Source organism: Myotis davidii, unplaced genomic scaffold, assembly GCF_000327345.1.
Source record: "Myotis davidii unplaced genomic scaffold, ASM32734v1 scaffold142, whole genome shotgun sequence".
Lineage (NCBI taxonomy): Eukaryota > Metazoa > Chordata > Mammalia > Chiroptera > Vespertilionidae > Myotis > Myotis davidii.
In genome coordinates, this window is record NW_006294400.1 from 4,767,031 (window position 1) to 4,792,105 (window position 25,075).

Consider the following 25,075-nt stretch of genomic DNA (forward strand, 5'->3'; position numbering starts at 1 on the left):
AGAGTGGCAGGGCGATCAGGGGGTTGGGGAGTTCCCCCCTATCAGGCACAGAGCAGGGCTGATCAGGGGGTTGGAGCGCCTTTCCCTGTCACAAACAGAGCAGTACAGATAGGGAGGTAGTGGCCCTGCCCCATGTCACACACAGAGCTGCAGGGCAATCGGGGTGTGGATGCTGCCCCCTGTCACGCTGATCCCAGTGCTGGGAGGCATATTACCCTTTTACTATATAGAGGCCTGGTGCACGTGTGGGACCTGGCTGGTTTGCCCTGAAGGGTGTCCTGGATCAGGGTCGGGGTCCCCACTGGGGTGCCTGGCCAGCCTGGGTGAGGGGATGATGGCTGTTGCAGCTGGTCACACACCCTTCAGGGTGGGGGTCCCCACTGGGGTGCCTGGCCAGTCTGGGTGAGGGGCTGAGGGCTGTTTTCAGGCTGGCAGGTGACTGAAGCTCCCAACGGCTCCTTTTTTTTCTTTTTTATTCTGGGCCAGCTTTAGCTCTGAGGCTCCAGCTCTTAGGCCTCCGCTGCTGAAAGCAGGTTTCTGGCCTTTGTTTACCTTCAGTATTTGAAACAATGTTGCGATCCTGCTGGCTGAAGCCCGGGGACTAAAGCAGGTTTTGGGGGTTTTGTTTAGCTTCTATATTTGTAACATAGTTGCTTAGAGTTGCAGCTCAGAGGCCGGCAGCGACAGGCGGGGAACGTTGGTTTCCTCCATCACTGAAGCAAGCAAGCCTCATGTTAATTTCAAGCTGCCTGGCTGCCGGCTGCCATCTTGGCTGGCAGTTAATTTGCATATTGCCCTGATTAGCCAATGGGAACGGTAGCGGTCGTACGCTAATTACCATGTTTCTCTTTTATTAGATAGGATTAGGATTCTGTTCTTAAGCAATTCCCTGCATTTGGGTTGCTTGCTTTACAATACTTTCTGTATTCAAGTTCATTATTAACTTCAGGACTGAATTAGGACTTAGTTTTTCTGTTCAGTCATGCTGTCTTCTACATGAAAAGACCAAATATGTCATAATTATGATATAGCATTTAATAAGTGAGCTAATAATGGCTAGTTAACAATAGCTACCATTGTATTGCATGCCAGTTACTGTACCAGATTATTTTCCACATTATTGTAAACCTGCTAGTCTCTGTTATTATTATACTCCTCCTCTGCCACCATTTCATTTATGATATTTTCACTATTTCAGATTTGATTACTAAAAACAAGTGACTCGGTATTGTTATCAAACTTTAACTTGCTTAAAGTCATTGAATGAGTGTGTGTGGTGTTGCCAGGATTCATAGTTAAGTCTGTTGGACTCGAGATCCAGTCTTCTTAGCATCTTTGCCTCCATTTCCTGTGACTAAATGTGAAAGTACAGAGCAGGGAGAGATTATGTGCTGGTTCTGGGGATCAGATAAAAACTTTGTGAAGGAAGTAGGTTTAGAAGATGGGTGGGGATTTGGCTCAGGTAGTGAAAGTGGAAGAAAAAATAAATCTCAGCAAAATGTAGGTATGAGCGCCCAGCCGGTGTGGCTCAGTGGTTGAGCATTGACCTATGAACCAAGAGGTCACGGTTCAAATCCTGGTCAGGACACATACCCGGGTTGCAGGCTCAATCCCTAGTAGGGGGTGTGCAGGAAGTGGTCGATCAATGATTCTCACATAATTGCTGTTTTTATCTCTCTCCATCTTCCTCTCTGAAATAAATAAAAATATATTTTAAAATAAAGATCTAGTTATGAGAAAGTGTATGGACTGTTGAAGGATTAATAGTTATTATTTATTGAGCTATTAATATATGCCAGGCTCATTAATTACATTAAATATTTTCAGTACTGGTCTGAGAGGAAGGTATTTCCTTTTTACAAATGAGAAAGTAAGCTCAAAAAGTCAAGTAACTTGTAATTTGTCCAGTGTTGTTACCAAGTAAGTAGCAGAGCCAGGATTCGAACCAGGTATTTATATGGTTTTTTAAATTGCCTCTCAATATGCTGTCAGTGTTCAGTGGGACACCAGGAAAGTAACAGGGAGAGTGCCATCATCTGTGCAGTGCTTTTGGAAATTTATTCTGGCTGCAGGATACAGTGTAGATTGGAGATGGCAGAGGTTAGTCAATCAGGGTAATGAAAGGTTATTGAGATAGTATAGGGGAGAGGTAGTAAGAGCCTGAAAAAAAACTAGTTTGAAGGCAATGGTTTGAGGGAGAATTTACAAATTATTATTAGATTTGGGAGAATGAATATGAGAGGACAGGGAGACAAAAAAAAATCAAAGATGACTTGATTATTCTTTTTTTTCTTTTCTTTAAATCCTTACCCAAGGATGTGTTTTTTAAATTAATTTAGATAGAGAGGAAGGGGAGAGGAGGGACCCGGGGGGGGGGGGGAGACAGAGGGAGAGAGGGAGGGAAACACCAGTGTGAAAGAAACATCCATCGATTGCTTCTTGTACTTACTCTGACCAGGTCTAGAACCTGCAACCTAGGAATGTGCCTGAACAGCTATCAAACCTACAACCTTTGGACAATCCTCCAACCAACTGAGCCACCTGGCCAGGGTCTGACTGTTCTTTTTTTGTTGTCATTAATCCTCCCTCAAGGATATTTTTTCCATTGATTTTTCAGAGAGAGTGGAAGGAAGCATGGGGGGGGGGGGACATCAATGTATGGATTTGAGAGAGTCTCATTGATTAGTTGCTTCCCATATGAGTCCCGACTGACCAGGGCCAGGGATTGAACCTGCAACCCAGGTACGTACCCTTGACTGGAATCAAATCTGTGACCATTCAGTACATAGACTGACACTGTAACCACTGACCCACACCGGTCAGGGCCTGACTGTTATTAATATTAAGTAATTCCCTAAATTGGGTCACTTGCTTTAAAATGCTTTTTATTTTATTTTTTTTCTATACTTGCCACCCTTAAAGTTTCTTTGTGGTTTTTTTTATTGATTTACTATTTATGAATTTCTGAGGTGTGCCAGGCACTGAACCAGTGACTGGATTATTTATAATTTACTGTCTTGTTTCAGTGACCACAATTTGTTTCCTTTCTCCTTTTTCCAGTTCATTCTGTACTCTGCTGACTTTTGCCCAACTCTGCTGATTCTTTGCCTCTAGCTAGAATGACTTTTTAACCAAATCAAGACTGGGCTGAAGTCAGACTTTCAGGTTGCTTTGCTTAACCTTTTAAATTTTGACCTCTCCTTTTTCTGTACTTGGAATGCGACTATAATTTAAAAAACCCTGAGTGTTGTGATCAAACCAACTTGAGTTTGAATCCAGGCTTTGCCATTTTACTCTCACTGTGAACCTGAACAATTAATCAGCTTGTCTGAGATTCACAATTTTTTGTTTTTCAAATGCAGGCTTGTTTGAGGTATAAATGAGAATTGTGATATGCAGTTTGTTCTCAGTTGTTACTTTCTCTTCCCCTTTTAAGCAGGTTACTGCTTGTGTACTTACACAGTGTAAGCCTCAGGAGCAGGAGTGATTGGATCTCCTTTTAGTATGTTGTCCATACTCAAACATTTGCTTACTTGTTAAATGACTGGCTCAGCTTAGTTATAGTTTCACGTGTGATTAAGGAAAATGAACCCATAAAAAACTTAAAATCAAGGATAGTTGCTAACATTATTCTTTGCACCACTCACAACTTGATGTTCTTTGAGTATTTGTTCTTTTATTTACTGCTGGATTCTCAATGCATATCCTGGCAAATTATCTTTGGTCTCTTTTTTCCTCAGCCCTTTGCTTTTATCACATTAAACTGCTTTCTCGATAAACCTATGGATTCCTAGAATGATAACAACTAGAAGGGATGAGCTAAGACTCATCTAGCCGATAGCCATTTGACAGTTGTGGATACTGAACCAGCAGGCTTCACTAGGAGTAGAGTTCTGGACTTTTAGATTTCCATCCTGATGCTTTCTCAGTATCCCATGGTGCTCATGTTCCTCACAAATTCTTTAATTACCAATAAAAAGATAATAGGAAGAATTTTTTAATTTGAAAAAGTGTTTAAGATCGAGATGCAGTATTTTGTATTTTCCTGAGCAATATAGATGTGATGAAACATTTTTAAAACTTTTGTCTGAAATATGCTTCCTAATGATTTCTTGGGGAAGGTTGATACTATATGAGCCTTAAATTGCAGACTTAATTTTATGGAATTTCGGATATCTGGATTTATATACTCCCTTTCACATGGATAGCCAGAAAACCAAGTAATGATTAAGTTTTAGTCAGGAAATAGGTTGTAAAAATAATCATTCAGACTTTTATTTTTAGGGATCAAGGTGGTCGGACATTGTGTGGTGTAATGAGAATTGGCCTGGTTGCAAAAGGCTTGCTGATTAAAGATGATATGGACTTGGAGCTGGTTTTAATGTGCAAAGACAAACCCACGGAGACCCTGTTAAATACAGTCAAAGATAATCTTCCTATTCAGATTCAGGTGAGTACAGTTTAATTGTACCTCTAGGATAATTTGTAAAAAGGTGAAAATAGGTAGTGACCTTGAATTCAATAACAAGAAATCGGTAATAATAAAGGGTACAAACAAAAGGAATGTTGCTTCTCTGGATCAATGACTCATCCATCCCATATAAAGCAAATTTCTGGTGATGAGTACTCTGGATACATGTATCAAGTTAAGATGGCTGTTAAGGTACAGTCTTAAATTTTTCAGGTGTGTCTTGTTAAGAACCTTCCTGTTGTACAGACCAGGTCTCTCAGCATTGTGAAACTCTTGGAAGGGTTAGTGTATTGCAGAAAAGAATTGAAAGATAAAGAAGAGCTGAGGCAACTGGAGACTTGCATAGATGGTAATATTTAATATCAAAGACTCAGTTAATTTAACAGTCACCCACTCATTCTTTTAATGCAAAGTCACTGTTAATTTCTTGTTTCCAAACCTTTTTTACCTGGTGATGCATTTAGAAAATTTTAATGTTAGCATACTTCCTGGAGGATGCTGCTGAAGGCTGAAAGCTCCCCAGGGCTGAAGGCAACCCTAGGACCACGCTGCTACCTACTCTGAGGACCAGTGCATCACTAATTGGGAAGCCATGATCACTTTTCAGTTTCAGATATGTTATTGTGGTATTATTAGATTGTGGCTTTTTGATGATTCCATATCAGTTAGTCCTTATATCCATTTCAAATAAATAGATACCAGTCTACAAGGTACAAACTTTGAGTTGTTGAATGTTCTCTTCGTTGTTTTTTGCTAGTAATTTATATTTCTTCTAAAAAGCCCCCCCCCTCCCCTTTACGTAATAGGAATTTTAAGCTTGCTTTTTAATTGGCTTTGTTAGTAGATCACTTTCTTTCATTTTCACCAACTAGTTGTCAAAACCATCTTTCTGGTTTTTTAATCTAGCATTCTTAACAGTCAAATTGTATTACTTGTTGACATATTCCCCTATATTAATTTTTGGAGCATCATTCCTTTTTTTTTTTTTAAATATATTTTATTGATTTTTTACAGAGAGGAAGAGAGAGAGATAGAGAGTTAGAAACATCGATGAGAGAGAAACATTGATCAGCTGCCTCCTGCACATCTCCTATTGGGGATATGCCCACAACCCAGGTACATGCCCTTGACCGGAATCGAACCTGGGACCTTGCAGTCCACAAGCCGACGCTCTATCCACTGAGCCAAACCGGTTTCGGCGAGCATCATTCTTTATGATGCTTTATCATTCTTTCTTAGATCTTAACATGATTTTTTAAGTGCCTGTATAAACATTTGGCTTTTCCATTTTTGATTTTGATGAAATGTTTCTGGTCTTTTTTAGGGTTAAATTTATTTCTTTAAAAAAATTTTTTAAAGCCCTTTGTGATCATTTGGAGAGGGAAAGTGGCAAGCAACATGAAATACATAAAGTTTTAAGAAACAGAAAGCTCGCCGAAACCGGTTTGGCTCAGTGGATAGAGCGTCGGCTTGTGGACTGCAAGGTCCCAGGTTCGATTCCGGTCAAGGGCATGTACCTGGGTTGCGGGAACATCCCCAGTAGGAGATGTGCAGGAGGCGGCTGATCGATGTTTCTCTCCCATCGATGTTTCTAACTCTCTATCTCTCTCCCTTCCTCTCTGTAAAAAATCAATAAAATATATATATATATATTAAAAAAAAGAAACAGAAAGCTCAATAGCGGGTTTCTGGCTAACTATACTTTTTGTCATTAGAATGTTAATAAAATTCCTCTTGTTTCCGTTATTTTTTATATTGCTTTAAAATTTATATTTCTGCTTTTAGTATAGTGAATATTGTACACTTAAATCTATAATAAAGTAATAATAAAATGGGTGGCTATATTAAAGGCTTTTTCAACCATTTCATCCCCCTTTCTGTTTTCCTTTAGTGAGTCCTGTTTGTTATGAGAGTGGTCATATTCCTCATGTGTTAGGGTGGAAAAAGATTTGAGAAACCAGTGCTGTAATAAATCAGAGTTCTTATTCTGAAAGTCTGTCACATTTTTCTGGTATTGAAGATACAGGAGATTGGGCCAAGCTTCAGTTTGCATTAATAGAGCTTTCTCTGTGCAGACCACAACTGTGTGAACAGCATTTTTTCCCTTTCCTGAGGGGTGTGTGTGTGTGTCTTTATTTCTGGACACCACAGTTTTAAAATGCTCTTCTTGAGCTAGCAAGTGTTCAAGGCGGGGAGCAAGAGAGAGGGCAGGCTGTGTAAACCAGTTCAGATTTAAAGTGATTGGGGCTTTTTAGTCAAGAGAAGACTAAACAAGACTCAAATAGCTTTAGGTCTATGAAGGGCTTCTTGGAGAAGGTTAAAAGAGGCCTGAACTATGAAGACCAATAATGAAAATTATGAGAAACATTTCAATTTAATATAGCCAATGAAGCTATCCAATGGTGAAACCAGCTGCTTTGTGTGATGGTTAGATCCATTACTATAGGTGCTGGGTAAAGGTACCCACATAAAATGGGGATGTAATTGTACTTCCCTCTCATTAGATTGTATACATGTTCACACACATGTGCCCAAATATATACATATAAGTTACACACACATTATTATTACTATTACTAATAATGTTTCAGAAAATCATTTTAAGGATGATTTCTACTTTTACTCCCTGCTTCCCCCTTGTTTTTTTGGTATTTGTGTTGAAAACCAATTTCTTATTTTTTTATGAGTTTAAAAATCTTTTTCTTATTTTAAGCACTTACCATAGTAAAACATTCAGTTAGCTAAGAACCTTAATTAATTGAGGTTGTACTATACCTTTTCTCTCCATATTTTTTTCCTAAGGTGATTTTAAAACTTACATGAGCAAGAAGGGAGACCTAAACCAGAAATCACTTATAATTAGTCTAATGCAAGGGTGGGGAACCTTTTTTTCTGACAAAGGCCATTTGGATAGTTATAACATCATCCACAGGCCATACAAAATTATCAGCTTAAAAATTAGCTGCTATATTTGGTCAAACATTTAATTAACTCACCCCTAATGCCTTGGCGCAGGGCCTGACCAAATGATTTCTCAGGCCTTACACGGCCCCTCGGGCTGGACATTCTCCACCCCTGGTCTAGTCCAGAACTTAACACCATATGCTTATTACTTTGGATCCGCCTTATGGTGATCTGCATGAATAATTGAAAAATTTAGTTTGACTCATTCTCTGATGGACATCTTTAATGTTCTTATAGTGGCAAAATGAATGTGAGCAGTTTTCTGCTTTTTCTTTATATTCCAGTTCTGTTTTTTCCAGTTACTCTGTGGCCTTTCCCTTCCTTGGCTTCCTCTATTCAAAAGTAGATAATGAATTTTCTATTTTCTATCTTTCTTTGAAATGTTTAATGATAAAATGCTATTTTTATGTAAATGACTCTGAGTTCTTTTAATGTGCAATGATGCGCAAAAACCCAGTAGTGTTTTCATTTACCTATTTATATCAGATAATAGGTACTAAATTTTGACCTCCAATAATGGCCCTGTGTAATTAATATATATATATATATATATATGTATATATATATATATATATATGTGTGTGTGTGTGTGTGTGTATTATAATACATTAAACACAACTTATGTGATTCTAATTGGTGATTATTTTGTGGAAGGTTCTTAAATTGCATATAGTTGTATATTGAAAGAAGTAGTATACATTTATTTCCCTGTGGGTGTCAGATAACTTGTCCCATAGTGATGGGCCTCACTGGAATGATCTCTGAGACCTATAGTTAGAGAAGGGAAGTTACTTGTTTATACTTTTTTTTGTTGTTGTTGTTGTTTAGTGACTGTAGAGATTCTTTCTTATTCATTCTTGATTCTCTTTAGAAATCTATATAATCGTATATAAAAGTCTACATAATCTTAAATTTGTAAGTCCTTGGTAAGTAGGAGTTCCTTTTTAGGCTGTCTTATCAAAAAAAGTATTGGTTTAGAGAGCATTCCCAGCGATTTATTTTTCTATAATAGTTCTCTGTAATAATGTAAAAAAACTAATTTACTGTTTATAATATAATGATGCTGTTGCTATTTTACATTCAAATATTACAAAGAATGAATTGAAATACTGTTTATAATTGTATAGAGAGTTGACATTGTGGTTGCTTTTTGAGGGATGGAGAAAGGATTTGCTGATAAGTTGGAAGGAGAGAGAAATGTTATCCCTAAAGAACTAGTTAAAGACTTTATTCACTCTCTTGACACAGTCTTACTAGTAGTTAATAACACTTGGAAACTAAGGGACAATCATTCATTTTTTGAAAATTTAATCTAATTGGATGTTTTGAAATCTTGGTGACTTTCAGAAACTCACAGAAGAGAAATATGAAGTGGAACAATGTGTAGATGAGGCATCTATTATAATTCGGAATACAAAAGAGCCCACGCTAACTTTGAAGGTGATACTTACTTCCCCTCTAATTAGGGATGAATTGGAGAAAAAGGATGGAGGTACATACACATATATTTTTATTTTGTTTTGTTCATGAAAGACGTCTTTAGTGCTATGTTAACTATGCTTTATAGATTTATGAAATAACTGTCTTCATTTGTTTATGCCATTCATAGTATTTTAAACAGTTTTGTTTCTACATAAATCACTATTTTGCAAAAAATGTATATATTTGAAATATAAAATATGTTAATTGAGAAACTTGTGCTTACCATGTTGGTCATAACTAATTTTATACTCTTTTGGTGTTATGGTATTGCATTGTTATTGCTGTCATTCAACCTATTCGGTAGAGTTGGCTATTAGGTCTGACTCTAGGATTAAATGTGGACCAAACAATATTTTCATATTTATTCAGTTGTTAAAATTACTCATTTGTACATTGCTCTTGACTTCTATTAACTATATATAACCTTATAAGATTTATGCTTTACCTAATTGCCCATATGTAAATATGTTTTATAATGTAAGATATAAATTGGGGGATTGAATTTTTAAAATTAACCTTTAGTAAGTTTTTTTCCTAGGAGGTTTTTGTGATCCTGTTAACATTTTGATTATGATGTGTGTGGGAATCATGCCTTAAACTAACTTTCTTCTGAAGTTAAAAAAAATTCCTGTATGGCAGTGTCATCCTTGTAAAAGTAGAGTGAGAAACCTATTCAGTTTTGAGAAGTAATGATGGAGCCGAACTTCTTTTTCTGGTGTTTTTATTCTGTCAAGTTAGCTTGTTTCCGCCTCTCAGTTCTGTCCCTACAAACTTGACCTGTGATATTTCTCCTGTGATATTTACCTATGTCAGACCTTTGACCAACCACCCTCTCTCTGTCATGACAATTTAGAGGCAGTCCAGCCTGTCTGGGCCAATGGAGACTTTCTATTGCTCCTTTTCATCACTAGACATTTAACAAGTCCCATTGCTTACTCCCCTACCTGAAATGCCAGTGCAGTAAGAAATATTGGTCAGTTTCTTAATTAATTTCAAGTTGACGATAAAGGTAGACAAAGACATTTACCAGTCATGTTAGAACTTTGAGTTTTGGCAGACATGTGATAGACTCCTTTTAAAAAGCTTTTGGGGTAACTAAAATCAGCTATACCAAACCCAACAATCTAAACTAGATACATTTATGAGTTATAGTTTAAATTTAAAGTGCATCCAATCTATAATTGGGTTTATGCATGTACTGTTTTTTTTTTTTTTTTTTTTGCTATATATAGTGTCTCTAACACCTCTGAAGAACCAATCTTAAATGGCTTAATTTCTTTAACAGCTTTTCAGTTCACCATTAACTGTAGAACTATAAAATGATTTCTGAAGTATCAAGATAATTCTGTTAATTCTGGTAAGCTGTGTTCTACTTGACACCCCTAGTGTAAAACTAACCATTTTTAAGTAGAGTTATAATTATAGGTATTCTTAAAAATTATTTGAGTATAGAGAGATGAGAACAAGATTGCAGTTGCCAACGACGATATTAATTCTATGTTTGCTTGTAGCTGTAGGCGTCCCTTCCATTACCTCTTTGAAAATATGAAGACAACATCAGACTTCTTTCCCCATGGTTTTGTGTTCTTCCATGGGGTTTTGTCATAGTTTTCAGTGATACCCTTAAGCTTAGTCTGTTGTTTTTATTTTTTTAATTTCTGTTTGGGGAAACTGAAAACAGATTCTTGTATTGCATCCTCACTAGAAGACTAGTTATGGGATGGAACTTGTGGTAAAATAGGAGAGTCAGTGTTTGTTCAAGATGTTTGGGTTACTGAAGGATCCCAAGACCTTCTAAGGGCTGACTTCCATTAGTTTGTGTTAACATAGTTGGTGTGGCATCAGGGAAAGTGAAAGAACCAGCTTGGCTCAGATGTTTCATACATGCTACTTCCTCTTCTTTTGAATGGCAGGAAGATGTGCTTTGCTGTTGTCCTCAACCTCCCAGCCCTTTTGACTCACTTGTTATCTCTTCCAGTTTGCTCATTTTGTTTAACCTGGGTTTTGTCAAAGACAGTTTTTTTTCCTCATGTGTGCTAGAAGTTTTGTGTATTCCTGGGAAAATTTGAGGATCCGGCATAACCGAGTATTTGAGATCTAGGCTATAGGTCTTGATTCCTTACACTAGACAGCTCCTCCCTCTGATGGAGGTCTTCCCAGCTGTAGGGGGCGAAAGCACAAGATCATTAGGGTGCCAGGAATTTCTAAGGCTGATAACTTTTCCTTTAAAAATAATCTGCACTTGTTTTCTTTCTCAAAGTTAAAAGTACATGGAACATATTTCAAAGAGTATTTTTCTTTAGAATCTCAACTTCTCCCCTTTCCACAAAACAGGCTATATACTGATACATATTTGGGTAAAATATAAAAAGGGGGTTAAAGTGTGGTTGAGAGCAGAGAGAACTGGAAAACTGGGACAACTGAAGGCATTACACTTGACCTCCTTAGGTCCACTTCTTTACCTATTTCAGGTCACTACTTACATTTCCATATTTTAACCCTTTACCTGAAGGTCCTATAGAATAACCCTTCCCCTTTACTACATGCTTCCTGCTAAAAGCACAGACCTTGGTGTCAGGCAATCAGTTGTTCGATTCTTAATTCCATTAGTTACTATTTCTGTGTGACCTTGGGGCAGATTTCTTAATTTAAAAATGTGGATAATAAATACTTCAGAAAGTTGTTTGAGGTTAAATGAAAGTTCATGTAATGTGACCTATACAATATTCAGCACAAAGTAGTTGCTCAGTAAATAGTGGTAGCTTATGAAAAAGATTCATAACACAAGCTTACTTACTCAAACTGCCTTGAGCTCACAGTATATTAATGTGTACATAATGGGTCTGAAGAACTGAACCTAAAGTCCCATTGAAGTGTGGCATTGGAATCAGTAATTTGTACTTGCTACAGTGCTAATGGCTTGCGTATTATATAGCTTATGATTCATTGAGGGCAGGTATCTTTTTCTCTACCCCGATTCTGTCCCCCTAGCACCTAAGATGGTACCTAATACATAGTAGGCAATTTAAGAAAATCTGTCCGATGAATTTTTGTAGCCAGCATATTGTTTGATTAAATAGGACTGTCTGTACAGTGGTTCTCAACCTTCTGGCCCTTTAAATACAGTTCCTCATATTGCGACCCAACCATAAAATTATTTTCGTTGCTACTTCATAACTGTAATGTTGCTACTGTTATGAATCGTAATGTAAATATCTGATATGCTTAGGCGACCCCTGAAAGGGTCGTTCAAACGCCACAGGGGTCGCGACCCACAGGTTGAGAACTGCTGGTCTAGTATGTAAGAAGCATTAACATTGGGCATGTCAGAATTCAAGCTCTGTCAGGGTATAAAATAACTTACTGTTTTATTAGCAGTTTTTCATATGACTCATTTTAACCATTAGAACAGCCCTCTTGGGTAGATAATTGCCCTGTTTTATAAATGAGAAAGTATCACATTGGACCCAGCTCTTATAAGTCCACTGTACTGTCCACGCTCCCATTGCTGTCAAGGATGAGTGTAGGAGCGTCTTAGCTGATTTGGTTATTCTGAGCATCATACAGTCTCAGCTTCTTTTGGTGTTGGTGATTTTAAACAAGCAGTTTGTTTGCTATGAGGGTAATAAATCAGCTGTTTATTCTTTTTACAATGCAGTTTGAAACCAGGTGGACAGGGAAATGACAGAGTTGTGTGGCTTAAGTTAAGATAACCCCGTGCCCTTGGTATTGGGGAGGTTTTTAAGGGCTCACAGAGGTTGCCCAAGAGTCCCTTTTCACATATCAGCGCCAGTGTAAACTTCTGGTGCATCTTGACAAACGTTCACTGGCATACGTCCTGCTAGGTGAAGGTACTAGATTCTTATAATCCAGAAATCACACCTGGGATTATAATGATACTGTAGGCTTTCTTTTCCTGCCTTTTCCAGTTGTTAGATCTAAAATCCGGTGCAAACTTTGAGCCGTTACCTTTCCAGTGGCCAACTGTCTACTAAGGCATTGAAAAAAAAAAAGTTATACCGAGTGACATTTCTACCAGAAATTAGGAAAACAGTCTCTCTGATCTCCCTTAGTGCTGCATTTACCTGTGTACTTTATTGTGGCTTGAGGTTTTGCATGGATAGCGGTTTGAAGCATAATGTCTGCTCTCCACAGAGCCTCAAGGAATTAAGAGAAGGGGCTGCTAGCATATTTTCAGGCTAACCAGAACATTCTATCAGCACGTACTCAGTAGCTCAGCTTCACCCATATTGTCAAGGAGGCCTTCATGACGACCCAGCTCAATTATTTCACCTTTGAAGAGCCCAGGTTCCAGACATATGACTCCTGTTTACGGTCATGTTCTGGCTTTTCTCTATCCAGTGTCTAGGCTAGTGTTTTTGTTAATGGGAAGAGAGTTAGCATGCATGTATGAATTTGGAGAAACTGACCAACATTTCCTGTAGTACGGTGTGTTTCTGGTCACTGATCTAACCTCTAACCAAAATAAAGTTCGGCACAATAGGCTTCTTTTCCAGTGCCTCCATTGTTCAGAATGCTTTATGTGGCTTCATGCCCTGGTGCCAGGTTACTGAGCAATAAATTTTTACAAGCTGTTTGGTTTTTTTTTGTGTGTGTGTGTGTGTGTGTGTGTGTGTGTGTGTGTGTTTATGGTTTTGGGGGACATTTTTGTCACTCCCCATGCCCATTCCCCATACTATTTCTTTTCTTTCTTTTTCTTTTTCTTTTTTAAATTCCAATTGTATTTCTTAATTAGTTTTACTGATCAATGTAGGAAAAAATGAAATGTCTCACAGTTCCATTGTTTCTAATTTAAAGACTCCAAGTTGCCTTTTATCAGAAAAGCTTTGCTTCCTCACAAAAATGAAACACTTATATTGAAGTGTGTTAAAAAATGTTAAACTTCGCCGAAAGCGGTTTGGCTCAGTGGATGGAGCGTCGGCCTGCGGACTGAAAGGGCCCAGGTTCGATTCCGGTCAAGGGCATGTACCTGGGTTGCGGGCACATCCTCAGTGGGAGATGTGCAGGAGGCAGCTGGTCGATGTTTCTCTCTCATCGATGTTTCTAACTCTCTATCTCTCCCTTTCTCTCTGTAAAAAATCAATAAAATACATTTAAAAAAAAAAAGTTAAACTTGAAGTTCTGCTATTAGAAGTAGTGGTGTTTTTCCAGCAGCAATTCTATGATTGCCACATTAAGTAATTTATTTTTCTCAATGAATGAAAATATATAAAACTATATGTTATTCATATATAAAGGAAATAGGAAAGCAGGGCTTACAGGTACTGGTTACCATATGAATGAATTCACATGGTTTTAAAATAAGAAACTTTGCCGAAACCGGTTTGGCTCAGTGGATGGAGCGTCGGCCTGCGGACTGAAGGGTCCCCGGTTCGATTCCGGTCAAGGGCATGTACCTGGGTTGCGGCCACATCCCCAGTAGGAGATGTGCAGGAGGCAGCTGATCGATGTATCTCTCTCATCGATGTTTCTAACTCTCTCTCTCCCTTCCTCTCTGTGAAAAATCAATAAAATATATTTAAAAAAAAAAAAAAAAGAAACTTTGAGGAAGGTAACATTAGATGAATTTCCTCTACTGTGTCCCACCTCATGAATATTGAAACATTTTGGATCTTTTGACATTTTGACTATCAGAGCAGGAAGAAACATAGGCATTCTGATGGTGATGTGAATGGGAATCTGGTGCAAGTCTTCTGTTCACTGCCTGCCCCTCCATCTTGTCTTAGTGGAAACTGTTGCCTCCAAATGTTGACTGTCTGTAGCAAGCTGATGCCTCTGTTGTTGTTTTTTTAAATAAGAGTTTGTGGTTGTATTCTGACTTTGGGGATGAAATAATTTATCTTCATATTTTTGCCATTGTCCCCCTTTAAAAATATGTTTTGTAATGAGCATGAGATGTTATTTACAAGTTCTGACCATTGGATGAAAGTACCAGAAAGTTTAAAAGGGTTTTGGTTTGCCTTGTCTTTTCCTATCCAAACTTCCTCTGCCTCCCTTCTGTCTTGCATTACCCCATCCCCCTTCCCAACTCCTACTTGTAAGATGATAGACTAAAATGAAGCTTGCCTCATTCTTAGAGATTGAGATTTTAAAAAATAAGTACAGCCCATACCTCCTTTGGGGATTACATTACTTAGCAGTCAGTCAACCTTTGTCATGTCTAACTTTTAAGATATTCTAATCATTCATTTATAGTAGTTTGTTTGATCTGGTATGTGAGCTTTATGCAGATGCTTGCATTGACCACAGTTAAACATTTCGATATAACATTAAAATGAGTTAATTGTATGTTTGTGTCATTATAAAGACAAAATTGAGCAAGTCCAGGAACTAGATCACCTATGAAGTGAAAATCCATAGTATATTTGCTTATGGTTATAAATGAATCCACATTTATACTTTTTGAGGCTGCCCAATTTTTTAATAAAAGGGGGTAGTGAAATGAGGCCCTGTGTTGTGAATTTGTTGGCAGAAGTTAATGTGAATCAATGCAAATATCTGGTGTAGAGCTCACCGGGTCAGAAAATAAGTGTGTAGCACTTCAGCCTTTAAAATGTTGCAGCCTATAGAATAGTGGTCAACAACATTTCAGACCTCATGGACCACCAGTGGTCCGCGGACCACCGGTTGGTGACCACTGCTATAGAAAACCCCAATTCTTCCTCTGAAAGATTTGTTTTCTGCTGGGCATTATGCCTTCAGTTTTAGTTAATGGCAGGCTACCAATTAGAATATATGTCATAATGGAATCCTGTAAATGAGGAAGCCAAAAATTATCAGTTATCTGCCTCTTACTTAAAAATATTTACATTGTATCAATTAGCCCACACAGCATACTACCAATTCTCATTATTATGATAATGCTAGGAAGAAGTATTGGTGGACTTTCCTACATCTAAAAGTTCTTAAAGGAGAATGGTGAATCTGACTTCATTGGGCTAGACAAAATTTCTCCCCAAGAAACATTTGTAGTTTTTGTTGGCATTTAAATAATGCACCAAGTCTTCAAAAAGTGAAATCCCACTCAGTAATCGCTTAGAGGGAATATATTTGGCTCTTAAACTTGGATTTAGTATCATATGACATTTTTCTCAAGTGTGGATATTTTTCATTAATCACATGTTTGAATTCTTAATTTTGCTGTTTTGGGCCCTCTAATCCAAATTTAAAATGTTAAGGCAAGTCAAATAGCTGTAATTAGATAGTATTCTTTGCTGCCTTTAAAAATTTTATATAATTTAGAATTGAAATATATTTCAGTGTTTTTCATTTTTGTAGTTTTGATAATTTTGGCTTAGAAAAGAAATAATGGGGGAACTCCAATATGACCCTTGAACAGTTTTCATCAATGGGGTAAAGTTTCTGTTAATGGCTATCTTGTTGGATAAGTTTATTTAGTTGTAAAAAAATAAAATTGCTATACACAGTGTATTCGTAGTATATCTCAAATTGATTATATAAAAGAGCCCCAGTTTTCCTTAAGAATTGATTAAGATTCCTTCTATAAAAAATAGTTATGATTACTATTAGTCCCAGATTTGCACTGCTTGCACCCAGCCAAAGGAACAAGTGCTATGTACCTATTTTGTGCCCTTTGATGTTATATGTGCTTAATAAGATCCCAGATTGTATGTAGCGGTGATCATTGATTTGTTTACTGACTGAATGCCTTTGTGCTCCTGTTTACTTGTGCACAGAATGGCTCTGATGACTTTTTACTTAAGTAATCATAGTGCATGTAACTTTAAAAAAACAACTAAACCAAATCATGAAATCTTCTGGGAGTCTTATTAGTTAATAACTCAAATGCCGCTCTTTTAAAAAAAATTTATTGTTTGGTAATTTGACAGGAACTCCTTGGTCAAATTGTATGTGTCTCTCTCTATCCCATTTTTCCATTAGAAAAGGTTGCGATGAAAGATCCTCCAGACTTACTGGACAGGCAGAAATGCCTGAACGCCTTGGCGTCTCTTCGACATGCCAAATGGTTTCAGGTTGGCTCTTTGTTTTTATCTTACTGCTGATATAGCCTTGCATAGGTTTCATACTTGCCACTTAATGATTTCTGTGTAAATTATAAGTGGGGTACTCTACCTTATACGGTCATAAGAGTAAATGAGTTAATTTAGGTAAAATGCCTAGTATGGCTTCTAAGATATAGGTGATGTTTAATTATAATATAATCCTTTTCAGCTTAGCACTCTGAATTTCAAATGGTGGCTTATAAAATACAAACATGGGCAAGAAAAGTGAAAACTTTAGTGACCCAGAATGGTGTGTTGTCATGAGGCTATAAAAGCAATTTTAATAGTATGCTTCCTTTACATTAAAACTTGCCGTTCTGAATTATAATTTTACTTTATTTTTAAAATTTGTTTGACAACTGATTATGATCGACTAATTAGTATTCACTTTAAAGAACCTATCCATGATCATTGTGCTTAAATGAATGGATTTCAACAAGGACATTGGAATCACTTTGTTTGTTTTAGGCAAGGGCAAATGGATTAAAATCGTGTGTCATTGTCCTTCGTATTCTGCGTGATTTGTGCAACAGAGTCCCCACATGGGCACCATTAAAAGGATGGGTAAGTACTTAAATACAGTTAAAAAGCAAATTCTGAAGTAAAGTCAGAGAAATTCCTGCAGAAATTACATATTACTATGAAATAGCTGTATTCTGAGTTAGCTGAGGTATGCATTGCCTATTTTTGTTTTGGGAAAAAATTATGCACCTTTTCATATGAATTCGTTTTTATGTATGTAACATGTCTCTTTTACCTCATCATAATTCATGTTACAGAGCCTGAGATTTTTTTCTCTGACAAAAAGCCTCTATATCTTTTAGAAGTGAATGTCTTTTTGCACTTTGCTCTGCACTATTCACTACTGCCCATGAAAGCTCCTTGACTGGCACATCGCTCTTTCAGTGCTGCTTCCATTTTTTAAAAAAAATTTATATTTTTTATTGATTTCAGAGAGGAAGGGAGAGAGAGATAGAAATGTCAGTCATGAGAAAGAATCATTGATGGGCTGCTTCCTGCATGCTCCCTGTTGGGGATCGAGCCCACAAACCAGACATGTGCCCTGACCAGGAATCAAATTGTGACCTCATGGTGCATGGGTCAGCACTCAACCACTGAGCAACACTGGCCGGATTAAAGGGTCATTTTAAATTAGTCTAGCAATTATAACTTTCATATAGTATCATCAGTTTTTAATTTATTAAATATAGAGATTTGGTCCTTCATTTATTCTAATTGTAGTACTTGAGGCAGGCTGTCTGAAATGAAGTCTTATTGTGGTTTAAGTGCTTCTTAGGTTATGTGGGAGATAGGGTTGGGTTTGAATATTGATTAGTTATTAGCTATTACTAACTTATATGAAGGCTTGTTATATTTTTATTAAATCAGTTAAGTGACCACAATTTCTTAAGTGATCTTTTCAGGGTAACTCAAGTTTTATAACAAAATGTCTTCTGAATATATTATCTCAAAAATGGTAGATTTAAAAACACTAGCTGGGTTAAAGGTTAATAAACAAAGGGGAAAAGTTAATTGAGTCCTAAATCATAAATGGACTTTCATGGTTTTGGCCTTCATTGTAGATAGAAATGTCAGCTCACATTTAACTGGAATCCTTTTAACACTTGATGCATGTACTAATTTGTAATTTAATATCTTCTAGCCACTAGAGCTTATATGTGAAAAGTCTATAGGTACTTGTAATAGACCTTTGGGCGCTGGGGAGGCCTTGAGACGAGTAATGGAGTGTTTGGCATCTGGAATACTACTTCCTGGTAAGGGTTTCAAACTCTGGAGGCAGAAGAATCAGAAAAATCACATTTTGGTTTATTTTTCTAAATCCTTATTAAATTTATCCTCTGCACCAGAAAGTGATATGTAGGAGTTGTTTTACTTGGAATTTTAGCAAATAGGAAAATAGGATATCTGTATGTTGAAATATAAAACTCTGTTTCAATAAATGTAATTTATGTTTTATATATACTAACATAAATGGTACTAATAAGATACTGTGTCTGCTATGAATTTGCTTTACCTTGAGCTCTGAATTTGAAAATGCAGATGTTTGGTTAAAATGTATTAAGTTCACTCTGTTTGCACTCTGGTGTTTAATTTGGAAACTTTAAATTTGGTTTTATTTTCTATATGTAATCCCTTTAAAGATTTGGGATGATTTATCATGCTGTGTCTAAATTCTCAGAGTAAGACCAAATGTTGACCTTAGATATATGTGACTTCCAGTAAAATGAGGACATTTAGGTGCTAACATATTGAAAATGAGAGTGTCCTTTGTACTCCATTTAGTTAAGCAGATGTAGTTTCTCAGTTTTCCCCCCCTCTATTCCCTTTTTCTCTGTTAGTTTATTGAATTCTAAACTCAGTTCTAAGTGGTACTTGTGTCTTTCTTTTGCCTTTACCAAAGGGGGTCCTGGTCTTCATGATCCTTGTGAGCGAGACCCAACAGATGCTCTGAGCTATATGACCATCCAGCAAAAAGAAGATATTACCCATAGTGCCCAGGTAGAAGATGGGGCACATCACTGTGATCTATTAGAGGGATATCATCACTTCAGTTTCTGAGTTTTTTCTATTTAAACACTATTTTCTTGCCTATTGTTAAGGGAACTTTTCCATCATAACTTTAGTGTTAAATGAATAGTCTTTTTAGCTAGATGTTCTATGTCTTTATAAAAGGGCTTTATAAATGGCTGTTGAAATGTGAATAACTATAATCTTTTGTTCTTCAGCATGCACTGAGACTGTCAGCCTTTGGCCAGATTTATAAAGTGCTGGAGATGGACCCCCTTCCGTCTAGTAAGCCTTTTCAAAAATACTCCTGGTCAGTTACTGATAAAGAAGGTGAGTATAAAAGTGTTTTTATTGGTGTTGGGCATGGGCAGTGGTAGAGATGATTATGGGGTGCATCTCTTATTAGAGGTGAGGGAATTTAATAATTGTTGATGCTAACTAGACTTATTGTGGGATCATTTCACAGTATAGACAAATGTGGAATTATTATATTGAACACCTGAACCTAATATAATGTTGTCCCAATTATACCTTAATTTAAACAAATTGTTAATCCAAGTCATGCATAAGGATTTTTATTGCCCCCCCCCCCGACTTTCTGCTTTTCTGTCCCATCAGTGACATCAGCTTGCTATTATTTACTCTTATTAGTGATGAACTCAGTTGACTATGTTGGCCAGATTCCATTACGGCATAGATGTAGGGACCATACTTTGAGAATCTCTGGTCTAAGAGAAGAGGTAAGCCATAAACTAGGAGATGATGTTATCGCTGTACTTGGAACTGTTACATAACCAAGAAAGAGAAAACAAATATAAAGGAAAAGTATATTGAAAAATCCAGGAGTATCTTCCATTTGTACTAGTCTGTTTGAGTTTCAGTGGAAAGAGCATAGATTTTGGGGTCAGTATTGCCTGGGTTCTAGTCATAGCCCCACTCTTTACTAGCTTTAGGTCTTGAGCAATGAGTTTGCTTTTGTCCTAGGGATGTTACCCTGCTTTATTGGCTATGGACAGATTAAGATGCCTGACTCAGTTCCTCGAATACAGCAGACTCAAATATGAATCCACTTACTCTCCTCGTTATGCCTCAAAAAATATCACCCCCCCCCATCTCCTGTTATACTAGAAGATAGGATGTTTAACACCAGTTATTCCTCACCAGACTACCAGCCCTTGACCTCAGTCAGACCCAGTTTCCCCAGTTTTCCACCCAGATGTCTAACAGCCATCTCAAACTTAAGATGTCTAAAATCCAAAAATCTCTCCTTATGCTACCCCTGATCTGCTCTTTCCAGTCACTGGAAACTCTATCCTTCTATATGTTCAAGCAAAAACCTTTATCCTTGAATCCTCTCTTTTTTCCCTCCATATCCAAATCATCAACTAATCCTGTCTGTTTTATATTCAAAGTATCTCCAGCATTCAGCTATTTCTTTAACTTCTTCACTATTGCCATCCTGGCCTAAGCTGCCATCATCTCTCAACTGGGTTATTGTAATAACTTCTCTATCTTGGTCTTTCTGCTTCTGACCTTGCCCCATTTGCCTGTTCTCAACAAGCAGTAATTTTTTTCCCCCTTAATTTTTCATCTTAAAATCAGACTCAAAGGAAGTTGCCTAGTTAGCACGGAGAGTTCCCATGTACCCTTTAGTCAATTTCCCCTACTAGTTACATCTTATATTCTAGTACTGTACAACAAGCATGTCAAACTCGTGGCAAGTGGGCCGCATGCCTCGCCAGCCAGGAGTTTGACATGCTTGCTGTACAATATCAAAAGCAAGAACTTGACATTGATACCATGTGTATGTATATGTTTTATGCCATTTTATTACATGTGTAGATTTGTGAAACCACCTTCACAATCAAGATACAGAACTATTTCATCTTCCACATACTGCCCCTTTATAGTCACACCCGCTTCTTTCTTCTTAATCATCCCTAAACCCTGGAAACCACTGACTTTCCTCTATATTTTTGTCACTTCAAGGAGTTATACAGTATGTGATCTTTTGAGATCTCCCCTTTTTTGTTTACTTGTTCTTCTAATTACTGAAGAGTATGTCAGTTTCCCTCTGTTGTGGATTGTCTAGTCCCCTCCCATCCCCCAGTGTAATGTCCTTATGGCCTGTCCAAGTTGTTGTACATGTCATTAGATTTATTGCTGAGTAGTATTCTGTGGCATTGGATGAGCCAGACTTTGTTTAACTGTATATCTGTTGTAGGGAATTCGTTTGTTTCCAGTTTTGGTTATCACAAATAAAGTTGGTATGAGCAGTCTTGCATAGGTTTTGTAAGCAAATCCTGTTCGTGTGTTAGATTGGCCAGCAGTTTTCCTTTGTTGTATTGTTTTGCCTCTAAGATTATGTTGGTCTCATAAAGTGAATTGGAGATTGTCCCTTCCTTTTTTGTTCCTTGTAGGAGTTTGCATAAGATTGATGTTATTTTTTCCTTAAATGCTTACAAGAATTTATTATTGAGGCGATTTGAGCACTTGGTTTTCTTTGTGGGAGGGTTTTAAATTATGGATCAACTTTACTAAATAGGTATGAGACTGTCATCCTCTTGTGAGAGGTTTGGTAAATTGTTTTTTTCTACGAATTTATCCATTTCATCTAAATTTTAAAATAGTTTTATAAATTTACCTTCTTTGGGTGTAATTTGCTATTTTTCCATTAAGCCTAGATTTATGTGTATAGTACACGCTTTTTTGCGGGGGGGGGGCGGGGATGGTATAGCCAAGGTGGAAATTTATTAAAGAACAAGTACAGACTCCCACGTGGGGAAGGGGAAAGAACCTCACAGCACAGACTCCCACGTGGGGAGGGGGAAAGAGCACCTAGTACACGCTTTTGACATTAGTATTTTTATTATCACTAGGTTAAAACTATCTTTTATTTTCCCTTATTATCAGTTCTTTGACACATGAGCTATTTAATACACACACACACATACATATAAATTTATTTATTTTTTTTTGGTTACTCTTCACCTGAGGATATTTTTTCTGTTGATTTTTAGACAGAGTAGAAGGGAAGGGAAGAGACAGAGAGAAACATTGATGTGAGAGAGACACATCAATGGTTGCCTCCCACACACCCACCTGGAATCGAACCTGGAACTCTTCAGTCCACAGGCTGAGGCTCTATACACTGAGCAAAACCAGCTAGGGCTATTTAATACATTTTTATTGATTTCAGAGAATAAGGGAGAGGGAGAGAGAGATAAAAACATCAATGATGAGAGAGAATCATTGATAGACGGTCTTCCCTACATGCCCCGCTACTGGGGATTGAGGCCGCAACGCAGGCATGTGCCCTGCCTGAACAGGAATCGAACCACGACCTCCTGGTTACTGAGTCTACACTCAAAAAACTTAACATCTATAAGAATAAAGAATATTCTTTATTCTTTGTTGTCATTGCTTAATTTCCAGACAGAAAAGGATTTTTTAGTTACCACTTTATATTTGAGTTCCCACTTATTCTACTATAATCTGAGAACATGTTTTGTTTGATTTCTATCCTTTGATTTTTTTTTTTTTGAGACTTGTTTTATGTTCCAGTACTTAGTCAGTTTTTGTAAATGATTTTGTCTGGAAAATTATGTACATTTTGCAGTTGTTGGTCCGAATGTTCTTTATGAACATTTGCAGTACATTTGTTCGTTGTGCTGTTCAGATCTTGTACACCTATACTATAGTTTTGTTTACTTGTTCTTCTGATTACTGGAAGAGTATGTCAGTTTCCCTCTGTTGTGGATTGTCTAGTTCCACTTGCAGGTCTATTAGTTCTTAATTTATATTATATTTTCCATTTTTAGAATTTGGATCTTTTATAGTTTCAGATTTTCTTCCAGAAATTCTTCTAGTTTTTATTTTTTACTTTTAAATTTCTTTAGCATTCTGATTATTCTTTTTAATAAAGTTTGTTTGTTGAAAGCTCCATCATCTGGGTCTCTTTTGGCTCTGTTTCTGTTGTCTGCTCCTTCTTTGATTTTTGATCATAATATCTTATCTTCTTATGTACCTGGTTATTGTGAATGCTGGAGACTTAAGATGAAAAAATTGTGGAGAATTTAAAGGCTAGAGTAATACTATCTTTCCCCAGGGCAGATTTATACCTGTTTCTGGGAGTGGTTAGTGACTTTGGCAATCCTGGGTCATTTTAATGTAATCAGGGAAGAAGGTGATTTGAAGTTAGGCTTCAGTCCTCATGAGATCCACAGTGGGGGGAGATTCAACAGGACTTCCCTTGGAGGCCCTCACACCTCAGTTTTTGCCCCCACAATCCTTACTGGCTGTTTCTGGACTTGGAAGATGCCCCTAGAGCAGTGGTCTGCAAACCACCGCTCGCGAGCCACATGCGGCTCTTTGGCCCCTTGAGTGTGGCTCTTCCACAAAATACCACGTGCGTGCGCGATTGAAACTTTGTGGCCCATGCGCAGAAGTCGGTTTTCGGCCTGGGCGAGTCTATTTTGAAGAAGTAGCTTTAGAAGAAGTGGAGGGTGTCGTTCCGTCAGGCGACGGGAGACGTGACGCAGGCGGGCCGCAGGATATGCAGCGCGCGCTTCATGCATGAGTTGAGTGAGCCAGTCAGTCAGCAGTCTCAGTGCAGTGGTTAGTGCTAGTCGCGTCCGCAAATTGTGCGCGGGTGACAAAAGTACCTACTCGAAGCTTAAATTTACCTGTATTTTTCCAACCAGCTGCAAATCCTACAGGTATTTTTGTCATCAATTTAATAGGAGAAACAAGTATACAAGACGAGTGTGGATGGGAGATTTGGAAGGAGTTGACCTCAGCGAACATACCTCAATCGTTTCTAGCAAAGGCCAGCTTAGGAGTACCCTAATTAAGTTAATAACAATGTACCTACCTATATAGTTTAAGTTTAAAAAATTTGGCTCTCAAAAGAAATTTCAGTCGTTGTACTGTTTGCCGACCACTGCCCTAGGGGAAATGTGGCCCTAAGACAGGGCTCCCTTCCTCTCCCAGACCTAACTCACTCCATAGTCTTCACTGTCTGGGAGCATATTTTATTCTTCATTTTGTCCAGTTTTTCTAATTACATCAGGAAGGCTTTTTCAATTTACTTACTTTCTTATACTGGAAGTGGAACTTTTCGATATTTTGTGGAAGTTCGTCTGATGAATTAGTGGCAGCTTGGGTTCAGAACTACTGCCTCTCCTCATCTTCTGCTGTCCTCTCCTCCTGGGTCAGGTGGATTCCAACCACTCAGGCCTTTATGCTGTTTCCTAGCATGTTCCTGCCCTTTGTATTGGGCTGTTTTCCTTGCTTGGGGCTCATTCCTTAATAGTGAATAGCTCATTCTTATTTTCCTTAAGTCTTCATCAAAAGGTCACACGTATCAGCAATACCTTTTTGATCTTTCTGATGAGCACTACAAACAAAACAGCAACACCTCCTCCCCTTTAAGCCTCTTATTTTTTTTTCATTGTGTTCAAAACTATAGGACATGCTGTAATTCCTTTCCACCACCTTGCATAAACTTTTTATTTTTTGCATAAACTCTTTGAGACATTGTTTTGTTCTCTTGTCCAGCATCTAAAATTATCCTGCACATAGA

General features: G+C 37.6%; 1 protein-coding gene across 7 annotated transcripts in view; it reads left to right on the forward strand.

Annotated features, from left to right (window-relative positions):
* The window catches only part of STRBP (spermatid perinuclear RNA binding protein), a 72,286-nt gene that overhangs the window by 6,618 nt on the left and 40,593 nt on the right, over positions 1–25,075 (forward strand). For all 7 annotated transcript variants that reach the window (XR_001514710.1, XM_006768602.2, XM_006768600.2 and 4 more), the window contains exons 3-9: positions 4,285–4,450; positions 8,783–8,927; positions 16,841–16,932; positions 17,431–17,526; positions 18,626–18,737; positions 19,385–19,482; positions 19,710–19,821. Coding sequence is in view for 6 of the 7 variants with exons in the window: in XM_006768602.2 (XP_006768665.1) it covers positions 4,285–4,450; positions 8,783–8,927; positions 16,841–16,932; positions 17,431–17,526; positions 18,626–18,737; positions 19,385–19,482; positions 19,710–19,821 (821 nt within the window). In the remaining variant the exon portion in view is untranslated. The remainder of the gene's footprint in view (positions 1–4,284; positions 4,451–8,782; positions 8,928–16,840; positions 16,933–17,430; positions 17,527–18,625; positions 18,738–19,384; positions 19,483–19,709; positions 19,822–25,075) is intronic.